At 47.1% G+C, this 13686-nt stretch overlaps 1 protein-coding gene across 1 annotated transcript in view; it reads right to left on the reverse strand.

Moving 5' to 3' along the window:
* Positions 1 to 1703: 1703 nt before the first annotated feature.
* MASP1 (MBL associated serine protease 1) overlaps positions 1704 to 13686 on the reverse strand; it is a 61312-nt gene continuing 49329 nt past the window's right edge. The window contains exons 12-17 of the mRNA XM_037037205.1: positions 13285 to 13422; positions 9884 to 9997; positions 8821 to 9006; positions 6704 to 6771; positions 5414 to 5513; positions 1704 to 4972 (exon numbers count right to left, since the gene is read on the reverse strand). Of these exons, the coding sequence (XP_036893100.1) occupies positions 4782 to 4972; positions 5414 to 5513; positions 6704 to 6771; positions 8821 to 9006; positions 9884 to 9997; positions 13285 to 13422 (797 nt within the window). The 3' untranslated portion in view covers positions 1704 to 4781. The remainder of the gene's footprint in view (positions 4973 to 5413; positions 5514 to 6703; positions 6772 to 8820; positions 9007 to 9883; positions 9998 to 13284; positions 13423 to 13686) is intronic.

Below are 13686 nucleotides of genomic sequence, written 5' to 3' on the forward strand. Positions count from 1 at the left end.
GCTGTGACACTTTTTCCAACTTTTCTTATTGTTGATGACCCTACATCTGAGGAATATTGGTCAAGTATTTTTAGAATATCCCTCAATGGGATTTTTCTGGTAATGTTTCTCATGATTAGACTGGGGTTATGAGATTTGGGGAGGAAGAAAAAACGCAAAGGTGCAGTGCCACTTTCATCACAGCATATCAAGGTCACGTACTATCAACGTGACTTATCACTGTTGATATTCACTGTGATCTCCTGGCTGAAGCCGTGTTTTGTCAGGTTTCTCCACTACGAAGGTACTCGTCCCTCTCCCCCATCTGCATATTGCATCCTTTGGAAGGCATTCACTCTGTGCAGCCCACACTGAAGTAATGGAGAGTTATTTCATCTCCTTTAAGCAAAGTATTTACATGAATTATTTGGCATTCCCCATGAGAGATTCATCGATTCCTCCCTGTTTATTTATTTATCATCCTAGTAATTTATTCATATAAATATGTGCTCACAGATATTTACTTTGTACTTTGGGTTATAACCCAATACTGTTAATTTGTTTTCTGGTTTATATTATTCCAGCTTTCGCCATTGGAGCTATTCCAGTAGCTCCTGTGTCCTTTCAGCATACTTTCATCATTGTGTGACTTCCTGACTTTCTAAAACAAGGCGCTTCAGGCTCATCTTGTACCAGAAGTACACCCATAATATGGCACAGTGTATTTCCTGCCCTGGCTTCAGAATTAGCCATTTCATCAAGGAGTTTCTTTTATTGGAAAATAGTATTAGAAACCAAACTTTGAGTACTCTGTGTGCTTGTTGCTATGGGGTGTTATCTTTTCAGGCCGGGCCACATTTTTAACCTCACTCTGCTTCAGTTTGCTCACCTGTAAAATGGGGATACTAAAGTACTTTCATCACAGGCCATTGTGACAATGAAATTAGAGGATCATGTAAGAGCTTAACATAGTTTCAATCATATAGTAGTAAGTGCTCAAAAATGTTAGTGATCATTTCCTGTAGAATTGTTTGTATATGAGCTAAATTAGTTGCCAAAGGTCTTTCCCATTTGCTATTTTTTTCTGATACAATAACCCTCAGGAGAATTAGGGCAAAGATTTTTCTGCCAGTTTGTAGATGGAGAAATTAAATGAATAAGAGATTCATCTTACGCTGCCTTGGAACCTAAGTGTCTTGGTTTCAAGGCCCATTCTAGATCACACTGGCCATGCTCTCTGCTACCTGAGTGGGATAGCTTTCCCGTCCCTGAATCTTGCCTCGCTTTTCTTGAAGGACTTCTTGGTGATGCTGATTCCTAGATCCATGTCACTATGAAATATTAAGTCATAGCAGAACAAAAGTACTCCATCCCACAACAGGCCACTTGTAAACATGGTGGCATATTTTCTGAACCAAACAATTGAACACATAATCCAAAAACATTCTTATGTTATATATGGATGGCAATCAAGAAATACAATTTGGATGCTGAAGAACTGGCATCCTGATATTTTGACAGTTTACAGGAACAGTAGGATAAGCTATTTAATCAGAACTGACATGCAAAACTTAAGACATGCTATTGTACTGACAATATGACCTTCTCATCCCAGTCTCTCTCTTCATGGTGCAGTGTTCCTAATCAGATACAGAGAAATGTTGATGAATGAAAACACAAGTCACCGGAATCATCAGTGCATGCAAAACACAAGCCAAACAGGATGCTTTGACTCAATGCAGATGTTTATTGGAACAAATGCATAGTCACCCACAAGAACAACAGCTTCTGTTGCTAATGAAATCGGCATGGTCATTATTGGCAATAACAACCTTCGTGGTATGAACATAGCTTTACATATAAAAACTATATTCTAGGGAGGTGAATTTGGTTGCATAGAAGTGACTTTTGTAAGAGGCAGCTCCTGTTGAAGTGGGAATGGATTGCATTTGGAGGTAGTGGGTTTCCCATCTCCAGAAATGTTCAAGAAAGAGGTCATGAAGTTAGAAAAGATGGTCCTAACAGACAGGCCAACCCTCTGCTTCTGTGACTCTGTGAGAAATTTAGGTTTCTTGGACCTTAGCCGCAGTGTGGGGGATGATAGATCTTTATACAGCACATTTAGACGTTTCCTCGGGATGAGAATGAAGGTGCAATTGGGAGAATAGTTGGGATAAACGGTCCAGCCTGAAGTTGGTACAGACAGATATCCTCTGCTTTTTGAAGATTTGATTTCCTGCACTTCACTTTTACAAAAAAGTGCATTACATTAGTATCTGTTCCACTAACCAAAAGAAATCTGAAGAGGATTTTCAGTTTTAAGAAAAAAAAAGGATGAAAAGCAAAATTAGGGTTCAGAGTTTGTTTCGCAGCAAGCTCTTACAGAAACATCGCACACTCTGAGAGTTAACAGTGGCCTGGCCAAGCTCCTTTCCTGTGAACCAGGCCCAGCCTCTCAGTATCAAGGTGCCATAGCTTTGAATGGTGTCTTTGAGCACCTGTGCTTGACCTTGATTTATTTTGTGCATCAGTTAGCAAGATGTGTCCTAAGATAATTGTTCCTCCACTGTACGCTATTCTGGCTTATGAGAGGCTTAATAGGAAGGCTCTCCTTTTGATTAGTGGGGGTGGGGGGACCCATATTTGTATACAAATCCTGAGGCTAAGTCTCACTGTTGTCTGGCTTTAAGGAGAAAGTCCTCTTAAATGTTGGTTCTGATTCCAGAATCAGAACATGAGTCTACCAGACATGTAATTTTTGTGAGAGAAGATAGTATAATCTGAGGACAGCCTCAGGGACCATTTGCTTGCTGTGTTCTCTTTCCACCTGGAAGGCCTCCTTGTCTTACCTATGAACGCCCACCCTCTTCAAAGTTCAGCTCCAGCATCACACTGACTGGGGTGCCCTCCTGATGTTCTCTCCTCCAGTGCCTCTGTGCTGCTCCAACACATCACCGTGATGGGGTGGGGCAGGGGGTTCATTCTGCTCAAGGTGGGCACTTGTGTATGTGTCAGTTCTCCCCCTTTGGAGCTTCTGGAAGGTAGGAATCATGTTCCCCTCATCTCAGCAGTCTCTGGAGCAGTTAGCACAGCCTGGTACATGAGCACTCCCAGGTAGTGCTGTGGCTCAGGGAGGTATGGAGTTTTGGAATGCTCTAGGACAGTTTCAGAGCTTTGCATCACATTTCTTCTTTGGCGCATGAAAAGGATCTCAAGCTTGCTCGACAAATGTCTGATGGAGTTGGGTCTCACTGTCATCTTCCCTTTCCAGAGTAACTTGCAGGACACGGAGAGGTAGAATGACTAGCTTATAGAACCAGAAGCAGGCTGTGACCTGCTATCCCTGAGCATTCAGCCTTAGGCTTAGTGCCCATAAGTCTCATTCAGTCTCATTCCTTGTGCTTTCTTTCAGCAAGAAACCCTGAATGATTCCAGCAGCTCCAGCGCAAGTCAAGAACTGAAGTCTGCTGTGAAGACCAGTTTCCATGGAACCAGACAGGGACTTGGGACTTCTGATGCCTGGACGGGCTTAAATCTCAGAGTTCTGCAGGGGGCGAGTTCTCTAGAAACTTCCTGAGACAGGAGCTGGTTCCCCGAGGGAATTCTGCATAGGAAACTCATCACTGTGTGGGGCTAGAGTGTTCAGGGTAAGGAACAGGGGTGAGAAATCGGAAGAATGGCTGCGTGGGGGCAGCTGTGGACACAGGGAGGGAGGATTCAGGGCCCTGAGTCCAGCCTTTCAGGGCTGACCTTGTGCAGCTCAGATTCTCAGAAAGGGAAGGGGGTTGGGGCCTGGGGCTGATGCTGTGTTTAGGAATAAGGGAAGACTCCTTGACCGGCACTTTGCCTGGGCTATGCCTTTGGGAACCAGGGTGTGGTGAATGAGGGTGGAGGTTACTGGGGTAGCAGTATTTTCTCTGCATCAAAACTCTACTAAACTCTACTAAAGACTACTAAGGTAGTCTTTGCCTTTTGGTTATTTGTCTTTGACTCATCTCATCAAGGGAAAATGGCTTCTTTAGATCTTAGACAGTCAGAGCCAGAGGGTCCTTTGGGATGAGGGGTAGTCCTGCTTATAGTCACGCAAAGAGCTGGGGGTAGAGCTAGTCATAGGACCTGGTGTCTGGCTTCCCAGCCCACCATTCCCAATCTCCCTCCCTGCCCTGCTTCTTGCAAGGCTCTCTCGCAATTTGGTGTCTAACTCATGCATTGCTGTGGGACATGCTGTAGGACTTTTCTCTTTTTATTTTATTATGGGGGGTAGGGGTTGGGGTTGGGAAGGGTGTGTGGTAGCACAGAAGCACAGAGCATTTGGGGGCAGATGAAAGAAGTGATCAGAGTTTAGGGGAAGGGTACACACTGATCATCCTTAAGAACCAGCTAGGATTTGTAAGAGAACTCTGCCTTCCTGGTGGACACATTGACTGCTAAATTACATGTGTTGGGCACTTAGTTTATGCCTGAAACTGCGCTAAGTGCTGTGTATGTACTAATTAATTCAATACTCGTCGAACTTTTATGAGGTAGGTAAGGTATGTCATTTTCAGAATACAAAGAGATTGAGGTTCAAAGAGGTGACGTCACCTGCCCGGCGTTACAAACGTATTGAGTGATAGAGGTTGCATTCAGCCCTGGGTTCTTGATCACTCAGCTACTTGGCTGCTTTAAAAAGGGGGAAAATGGGGCTGAGATGGCCCCGTTATTGGCCAGTAATGGGCTGAATGAGGTGGGCGAGGGTGTCTTGCATCAGATAATTATCCTCTGCTGCTGACTGAGCGCGGGCAGGTGGTGAAAAACTGAATTCAGTTCCTCATACTGGTGACTCTCTGGATCCAGTTCCTGTTGCTGTAGACGTAGGAATACACTCCGTAGCGGTCCTTCTTTCCACAGTCGTCGCCCCAGGACACCGTGCCCACCAAGTACCAATGGCCTCTTTCTTTATCCAGGGTCACCATGGGACCTCCAGAGTCACCGGCACAGGAGTCTTTCCCCCCTAGATGAAAAAATGAAAAAGATACTGAGGTTAAAGTAACTGGTCTCCTTCCTTAATCCCCAGTCCAAAGAAGCCTCCTTCTCCTCACCGCTGACTTGTAGTTCAGAGAATTGAGCACGAGGGGGCGCAGGCAGATTATTTGACTCAAATCTGGGCTCCAAAATTCTAGACCAGGCCTCCTCAGAGCCCAGTGATTTTAGGAAGGGCAGGATAAGAACTCTCCTGTTTCAGAGATGAAAAGTTGAACTTGGAGAAGGGGATAATGGAAATTTCTTAGCCCTCTACTCTCTGACGCAGCTTCTCCAGCAGAATCCTTCCTTTCATGACTTTCCTTCCCCTCTCTCACTGTTCAGGCTCCAAGGTCTCCAGGCTTTCCATTGCTGGTCTCTGCCCCACTTCCTGGCATGAGGTGCCCTATTATATGCCAGCCTCTTGACTCACCTTCCTTATCCCCAGCACAGATCATGTCCCTGGTCACGGTCTTCTTCACTGGGGCATAGGCCTTCTGGCAAGTGCGGTGATCAACGATTGGGATTTCAATCTGAAACACAAAGCCATTGTTGGTCCTCAGTCCAGGAAGAGGAGTTCCTGCTGTTCTGACGCCCCCTACAGCTGGCTCCTCCCCATCCCCATCCCCATCCTGGGTGCGCCTTAAACCAGGTCTCTTCACCTGTACCACAGAAACTCCCCTGTGGTACAGGTGAAGAAACACTGAATGGAGAATCAGGAGATGCATGACCACGTACAGTCTCAGTCTTGAACTTGCTGTGTGACCTTGGGCAAGTCATTGGCCCTCTTGGAGTTCCAGTTTTGTCATTTGTTAACTGGTGATGATAATACTTGTCCAGCCATTCTGGAGCATCCCACATTTTTCTATCATCACATTTATCACATCAAAAACTACATCGTGTACCTGACCATCAGCCCCAAGAGGCCAGGGGCCAGGGCTGTCCTTTTGTCCCCAGTGTACCTAGTAACTAGCACAATGTCTAGTACCTGGGAGGCACCAAATAAACACCTGGCAATTAATGAATGAAGAATGGATGGTTGTTGTAAATCTGAAAATTTTAAAGTACATTAAAATAACGTATGTCGAAGGATTTAGAAAGTAGCCATGGCAGTCATAGGACCCAGTCATGTCAGAGCCAGGCAGCTCTTGGAGAACATCCAGTGTTGCCCCTGACTTTGCAACTTGAGACACTATTCTATTGTGTAGAGAGACAAATTACTTGCTTAAGGTCACCCAGCAAGTCAGTAGCAGCCAGGACTTGGAGCCATGGCTCCTTATTTCCAGTTCAGAGTTCTTTTATGTAATGATATGAATGTGAAGTTCTAAATGCAACAGTCAAGTATATACTGCAAGAACTGCAGCTCTCAAGAGCCTATTCGTTGGCCCATTCTTGTTTAATCTGCGATACGAGTCTTTATCATGTACAGATGGACCATCCTTTTGGATCTTCTAGTCTGATGTTTTCTGCAAGAATTTCCATGAGCTGAGCTACAGAAACAACCAACAATGTTTAGAGACTGGAGACCGCACTGTGCAGACTAAACAGATCCAGCTTGTTGGGATTCACAGTCCCAGTGAACTTTGAGGTGAGTGTGAGCCCCTGGCGTCTTCCTTAACCACCCTCTGCTCAAGCCTCCAAGTCCCTGAGTGGCAACATGGAGCAGGAAGGCCCCATGCGGGGCAGAGGTGTCACACTCTGTAGGGCATAAGTTGAACTTCACCTCCATCAGGGTCTCTGGGAACCTCTGTAAGAACTGCTTCCCCCAGCCACTGACGATGACCATGGCCCCTGGAGGAGAAAAGACACAGTGGGAGCAGAGAGGCTATCTGTGGGGTTTTCAGAAGCCAGCATCCTGCAGCCCCATCATCCTCTGCCTGAGGAGGAGGGGCTGCAGCTGCACCCTCCTTGAAAGGCAGCTTGGTGAGGAGGAAGACGGCTGGGTTGGAGGTTACTTGCAACAGCAGTCTAGGAATTTGTTTCTATGAATCGTTAACTGGTTTGCTTAGTTGTCTATTCTCCCCACTGGCATGGACCCTGGGCTCCATGAAGGCAGTCATCTCCTCTGTCTTGTTCATTGCTATGCTGGCACGTAGTAGGTGCTCAATCAATAATTGTGAGGATAAAAAAAGTCTGGCCTGGTCCACGATATACTATGCTACCTTAAGCAAGCCCTCACTCCTCCCTCCAGTTCTGAGCCTCAGTTGCCCTATCCATAAACTGAAGAGGCCAGACTTGGGATCCTCTTACTTCCCCGCCTCCCAGCTCTGATATTCCAGAAGTCTATAAAGTTGTCAAATCTCAGAATGTTGTAGAAATGGGTTGTGCACTGAGAGAGAACTTATTTCTTTACTTGAAGAAAAAGCCTGGATCCTGAAAACAGCAGTGGACTTTTAAGCTGAAAAACCTGGATTCTAGCCCCTCGATCTGCTCTTACAAGCTGTATCTTGGGTAAGTCACTTCACCTTGCTGACCCTCCATTTTCCCATCTGGAAAATGGGACTACAATACCACCTCACAAGGCTTTTATAAGCGGTAAACAAGTTAATGAATGTAAAGCAACTGCACAGGGTAGGCGCATGGCATCTGATGAGTCAGAGCCGTACCTGTGTCTTTCCTGTTGGCTTGTTCCACTTAAATACTTCTCAAATTCTACTCAGCATTTTTTAAAATAACTTATTTGAACTGAAGGAGTTTAGCTGTGATACAGCACCACTGAACTTCTAATAGAATAAAAGGGAAGCCAACTGCCCTGGGTCGGGCTCTGACTCTATACTGGATATATTTATTTTATTTTATTTTTTAAATATTTTATTTATTTATCTTTAGAGGGGAAGGGAAGGAGAGAGGGAGAGAAATATCAGTGTATGGTTGCCTCTGCTGAGGACACAAAATGTATCGTGTGTCCCCTGCCGGGAACTGGCCTGCAACCCAGGCATGTGCCCTGACTGGGAATCGAACCGCGATCCTCTGGTTCGCAGGCCCATGCTCAATCCACTGAGCTTACACCAGCCAGGGTGGATATATTTAAATACAGTATTTTATTTAAATATCACAACCACACCCTGAGGTATTATCCTCAGTGCAGAGGTAGAGGCCCTGAGGTTCAGCAACTTCCTCAAGGTCAACTGACTAGGAAATGGTGGCATGAGGATTTGAGTCTATGCTGGTGATTAAGATATTGTCCCTCAGCTCCAAACTCAGCATTCTATACTCTGCTTTGTGATGCAATGAACAAAACCCTAAAATGGCACTTCTGCTTTGTCTGGGTGATTCTGCAAAAAGGGGGCACTTCCAGGAAAGCTTGCCACTACTGTTGGTATACCCTACCAGTGGTTTCTTACCTAAGCCCTGGCGGTGGGTTCTTTTCCCTGACACTGTCAGCACAGGGATCTGAGTTCTCGCTCCACAGACTCCCTGTCCAAGCCTCTAGGTCCTACAACTCCCCTCTTCCACTTGTTCCCCCAGCCCCAGAAGTGGTGGTTTCTTCCTGCAAGTGCTACCCCAGTATCTCAGCATCAGCATCCCCCTTTACTTCGCCAGTCCTCCAATACCCTGTTAGAGTCTCTCTGTTACAATAATTGGTCTGGTTTCTGTTCCCCCATCTGGATTCTGACTGATATAGTACTTACAGCACAGAACAAGCCTGCCTGTTTACTACGTGGTACCTTGGAACCGGTTCTGACTTAGCCAGTTTTAGGGGAGGCAGCTGAGGAATCATGCAGACGCTGTCAGCGGGCTTCGTTGGCACCCGAGCCTCACTGGCCCCAGAGAAGATGTCTCTGTGGAGGCAACTGCTATTCTGCAGAGGCAAAATCATGGTGGGAGGGGGAGAGGTACCTTCCTCCGGGGGCCTGTCTGGCAGACAGATGGGCATCACAAAGTCATTCAGCACCGGGCCCTTTAACAGCTCCACCAGAGCCACGTCATTCTCAAATGTGTTGGGATCATACAGGGGATGGAGGAAGATGTGTTTGACCATGAGATGCTGTTCAGTCTCATCTGACCGGGACCTCCAGTGCTTACCTGGGCAAGAATAAGGCACATGAGACATGAAGATAATGGAGGCACAAAAAATAAGGTCTCATCTTGCTCCCTGCAGCCTCCTGTCCCATCCATCTTGTGTTTCCAGCCTTAACTCTTTTAATACTTTCCTTCCCACCTTTCCCAGCTCTCCTGCCCTACCTTCTTTTCCACACGTATTCTCATGGGCTTCCATCTGTCTTGCTTCATGAGCTAATCTCATTGACTTAACATACTCATTCCAGTGCTCATTGCCACATGTTCAAATCATATAATCACCCTTCAGTGCCTGGATCCTGTGTTGCCACCTTCATGAAGCCTCTTCAAGTCTTGAGTTGGATTCTTCAGTTAGAAGTCTTTTCTCTCTGGACTCCCAAGACACTTTGTCTGTTTCTCTCCCACAGAACTTACTGCTTTTTTTTTCTTATACCAGAGGTCTCCCTGCTCATATTTTATTCCTTTATTAAGCTGTAAGCTCCTTGTGGGCAGGAACTAGATCTTAAGAATACTTGTGTCCTTAGATCCTGGCATAGTGTCAGTAGGGAACTGAGTTGAATCAGCTGATGGTCTTGGGGAGGGGAAGCTTGGATTTTATGTGTATGGTCCACTTGAAACCATGAATTCGTAGAAGCCTGAAGCGTCTTTGGAAACTAGACTGGGCCCTTTATTTTCCCATTATAAAACTGAAGCCTAGGATTCACAGACTTGCTCATGGACCCTGCACCTGGAAATCACTGCCTTGAGCTTGGACTCAGGTCCCCGGACTCCGGCCTCAGCCGGCTCTTCATCCCAGGTGTCATGCCCTGATGAATGAGTTAGTGGACATACCCCTTTCCCAGAACCAACACTGGCTTCAGTAATCAGTCTGCCCCTCACTCACCAACGATGATTTTGAAGTCAGAAGGGGTGAGCCTGTAAAAGTTGTGGAAAACTGGGTCCTCTGGATCCAGTGAATGGTGGAGGCAGTGAGCCGCAGTCAAAATCCAGTTGGAGCCTGAGAAGAGAATTGCGCGCACACACTGCCCTGCACTGCCCCCACCTGTCTTGAGCTGAGGGCCTTCAGACCACCTAGGATACCCTTCTCCATTGCATTTCAAAGCCCCTAGTCAGACACTCATATCCTAATCTAAAAAGGAGCAGTTAAATCTGTGATTTTATCTGCCTGTTCCAACCAAAGCCAAAGCTGAACATCTTAAACTGGGTTTCAGGGCTCCCTTAAACCCGTAAGGTTGGTGAGCTCCTGACAGCCCAAGGTGGGCCCACACAGAACCTTGTGCTCACTGCCCATCTCTCCGGCCTTGTGGTTCCTGGACCAGCATCAACAGCCTTGTCTGGAAACCTCTTAGAAATGCAGACTCTCAGGCTCCCACCTCAGATCTATTGAATCAGAATCTGCATTCAGTAGGAAAATCTGGGAACTTTAATAAGCTCCTCAAGTAATCCCTATGCACACTGAAGTTGGAGAAGCACTGCTTTAGCATGGTGCTTCTGAACTGTGGATGAACCCTAGAGTCACCTGGGGAACTAAAAAGACAAAAACCAAACCAAAACGAAAGTAGTACCCGGGTCCAGAACCAGACCAGCTAAGTCATGGGAGTATGTCCCAGGCACAAGTATGTTTTAAAAGTTCCCCAGGTGACCCTATGTCATCACTGCTCTGATCCTAATTTCTCATTTTGTAGATATGGACCCTGAGGCCTGAGCAAAGCAGGGGTGTCTAGGGTCACCCAGAAGGTTAGTGACAGGCCAGGGCCAGACCCTGGGTCTCCTGACCATTAGCCTAGAGCATGTCTCCTATCTTGGCTGTCTCTTCTGCTCAATGGACAGGTTCCTTCCCTTTGTTTAACATGCGGTCAGGCTTTGGTTCATCCTGTAGGTGAAGCAGATGGTAAACCCATAAATAGCTAAACCTAGAGGTATAACCAGGATGAACCAAAGAGAGAAAAGGCACCAGGGCTTGGGGGTGAGGGTATCAGGTCAGAGTTCAGAGTCGCAGGCAGAGGTGTTTTTTGGCAACAGGTCCCAGGCCCTACTTGGCTCTCTAGGGACCCAGTCTGTGCTCTGGCTACTGGGTTCTGCGTAGAGCTCCATGTAGGCCACCCTCTGTCACTGGAGACATTTTTTGTTTCTGTCCATAGCCAGGGGATCTTGACCAAAATTTCCAGGTGGATAAAATGGGACAAGGTAGCTAGGTAGGAGAGCCTGTTTCAGAGCAGGGCTCTGGGCCATTTAGACAAACCCAGGGGTGTGTCGTGGTGAGTCCAGAGCTGTGACTTTACCTCCCAGCTCTGCAAGAGTCCCTGAACCAGGGTCCCTCTACCCAGCTTTCGTTGTGGGCACCAAAAGCATAGTGCTTTCCCTCTTTCCTCCATCCCTTGGCCCCTTTCCTGCCTCTCAGGTTCCTCTCCCACCCCACATTCCCTCTACAACAATGAGCACCAGGAGGAAGAGAGAGATTCTAGATAGGAGAGCTGGGCAGTGTGGAGCATGAGAGAACTTGCAGCTCGGCCAAGGATAGAGAAGCAGACTTCTAACTACTTTAAAACATAATAGGAAATAAACATGCAGTAGATGCAAACTAGCATTGAATATTATTGAACTTAAAATTCAAGGCTTAAGAAAACTAAATTATTAAAACCATGGGCACACAATCCATCTCTTTCACTCACATTCTAATGACATCGGCAATGGCTGGCGAAGTGGTCTTGCTCCCCACTCTCCCCTCTGCTCCTCCTCCCATCTCTCTGCTTCTCTTCTGACCTCTTCCTCACTTCTGGTTCCTCCATGCTTTTCTGTCTTTCCTGATTTCTCCTTTCACTTGGGCATCTTGTGCCCTACCTGTCTCTCTTCCTCTCATCATATTTGTTTACTTCTTTTTCTCCTTTACCTCTCTCCAGTTACCTCTCTCTCATTTTCCAGGCCTCTCTCCTATTCTCCATGCCTCTTTCTGTCCTCTCTATCTCTGTCTCTCCGTCCCTCTCCCCCCTTCAATTCTTTGGTCCTCTCCCCTGCCCAGTCCCCACAGGGCTGCCCCTGTCACTTGTATCACTCTCTGTGCCCCTTAGAGAGGCTCCATAGAGTGGGGACACTCAGCTTGGTGTGTGGGACGGCAAGAGTCACTTCCTCCTCGAGGAGTGCTCATGCCTGGTTGCAGTTTCGCATCTCCCAGGGTGGCTGGTGCCTCCCCTTAGGGATGGATCCCTGACGGGAGCTGTCCTCACCTGACTGAACCCTGGAGGAGGTGGGTCAGTGAGGGGCAAGGCCCGCAGCCCTGGGAGCTGTCCAGGAACACATGGACCCATGCAGACCTGTGTACTCTGTGACAGGATTAAACCAGGAACTGGTTGTGGGCTCTAGAGTGCTATTAATTTTTCTATGATGTCAGGGATGGAATTGACCTTAGATCAAAAATTGCAATAGGAAGCAGTTGCTAACCATTCCTTTCCTGCCCTTTCTCCTACTTCCACCACCTTTAACCCATTACAAAATTCTGATGCTTTTGCCCTGGACAGGCAGCTCAACCAATTGATATTCCTCTCTCCTCTCTGTCTCTCTCTCCTTTTTTGCTCACTCCAAAATTAAGAAACAAAACCTCAGGTGAGGACTTAAAAAATCCTGATGATTCCACTTTCCAGTGCTTCTCAATCTGCCTCATTTCTATCCTTTGTCCCCTTATTCTGAAGCTAATGACTTCCCTCCGACTATTGCAATAGCCATCTTACCAAACGTCTGGGCTCCTGAGTCACCCTCCCTTTCAATCCTTTCATTGGAGAGAACTTTCCCTGGAGAGTCCCTGGAAAGAACTTTCCAGAGAACGTGCTTATAAACCTGCCTTAGTGTTCAGAATAAAATTTAAATTCCTAAGGAGGAAATTTGAGGCCTTTGTACATCTCCCTTCCTTTGAGCAACATGTTGTTACTCCTCCAGGGTGGATTTCCTTGTTCTCCCTGATCCCGCAGCCCTGGCACACCCTTCCTTTGAGCCACATGTTTGTTATCCATGTTTGAGGGGCCAACTCTATGACCCTTCCAAGTGCCAGAGACTGGCCAGAATTCAGTAGGTGTTTGTTGACTAAAGGGGGGCAGCTAGAATAGGAATGCATGTCTCCTGGAACCAGCTAAGGGCTCTTTCCACAAGGCCGTACTTCTGGGCCCTGCTACTGGTGTAGACAGTGTTTCTTTATGAAGAAATGTTGATCTGTCTACAGAAAGAGGGTTGGGTACTTTCGCTTCCACCCTGTTCCCTAAACTGGGTCTCCTACCCCTTCCACCACCTCCTTACCTATAAGGGAGCCTCCACAGAAGGGCTGCCCACTTGGGTGCGTCAGCATGGCAATCCAGGGGGTGGTGCCTTTCTCCGCTGGGCGTCCATTGATGATCCTGGCTAACAGCTTCCTGGAGAACTTGGGGAGCCCACACACTGCAGTCAAAGGAGGGAGGGAAACATCACACTCTTGGCTCCTTCGTGCCCTTTGTCAGAGCTACCAGCTCAGTTCTCTCTGTCAGGAAGAGTGCTGCCCTGGCTGGTGTAGCTCAGTAGATTGAGCGCGGGTCTGCAAACCAAAGGACCTCGGTTCGATTCCCAGTCAGAGCACATGCCTGGGTTGCAGGCCAGTTCCCAGCAGGGGACACATGAGAGGCAAGCATACATTGATATTTCTCTCCTTCTCTCTTTCCCTTCCCC

This window comes from Sturnira hondurensis, unplaced genomic scaffold, assembly GCF_014824575.4.
Source record: "Sturnira hondurensis isolate 20B ecotype Veracruz unplaced genomic scaffold, ASM1482457v3 Scaffold0000396, whole genome shotgun sequence".
NCBI lineage: Eukaryota > Metazoa > Chordata > Mammalia > Chiroptera > Phyllostomidae > Sturnira > Sturnira hondurensis.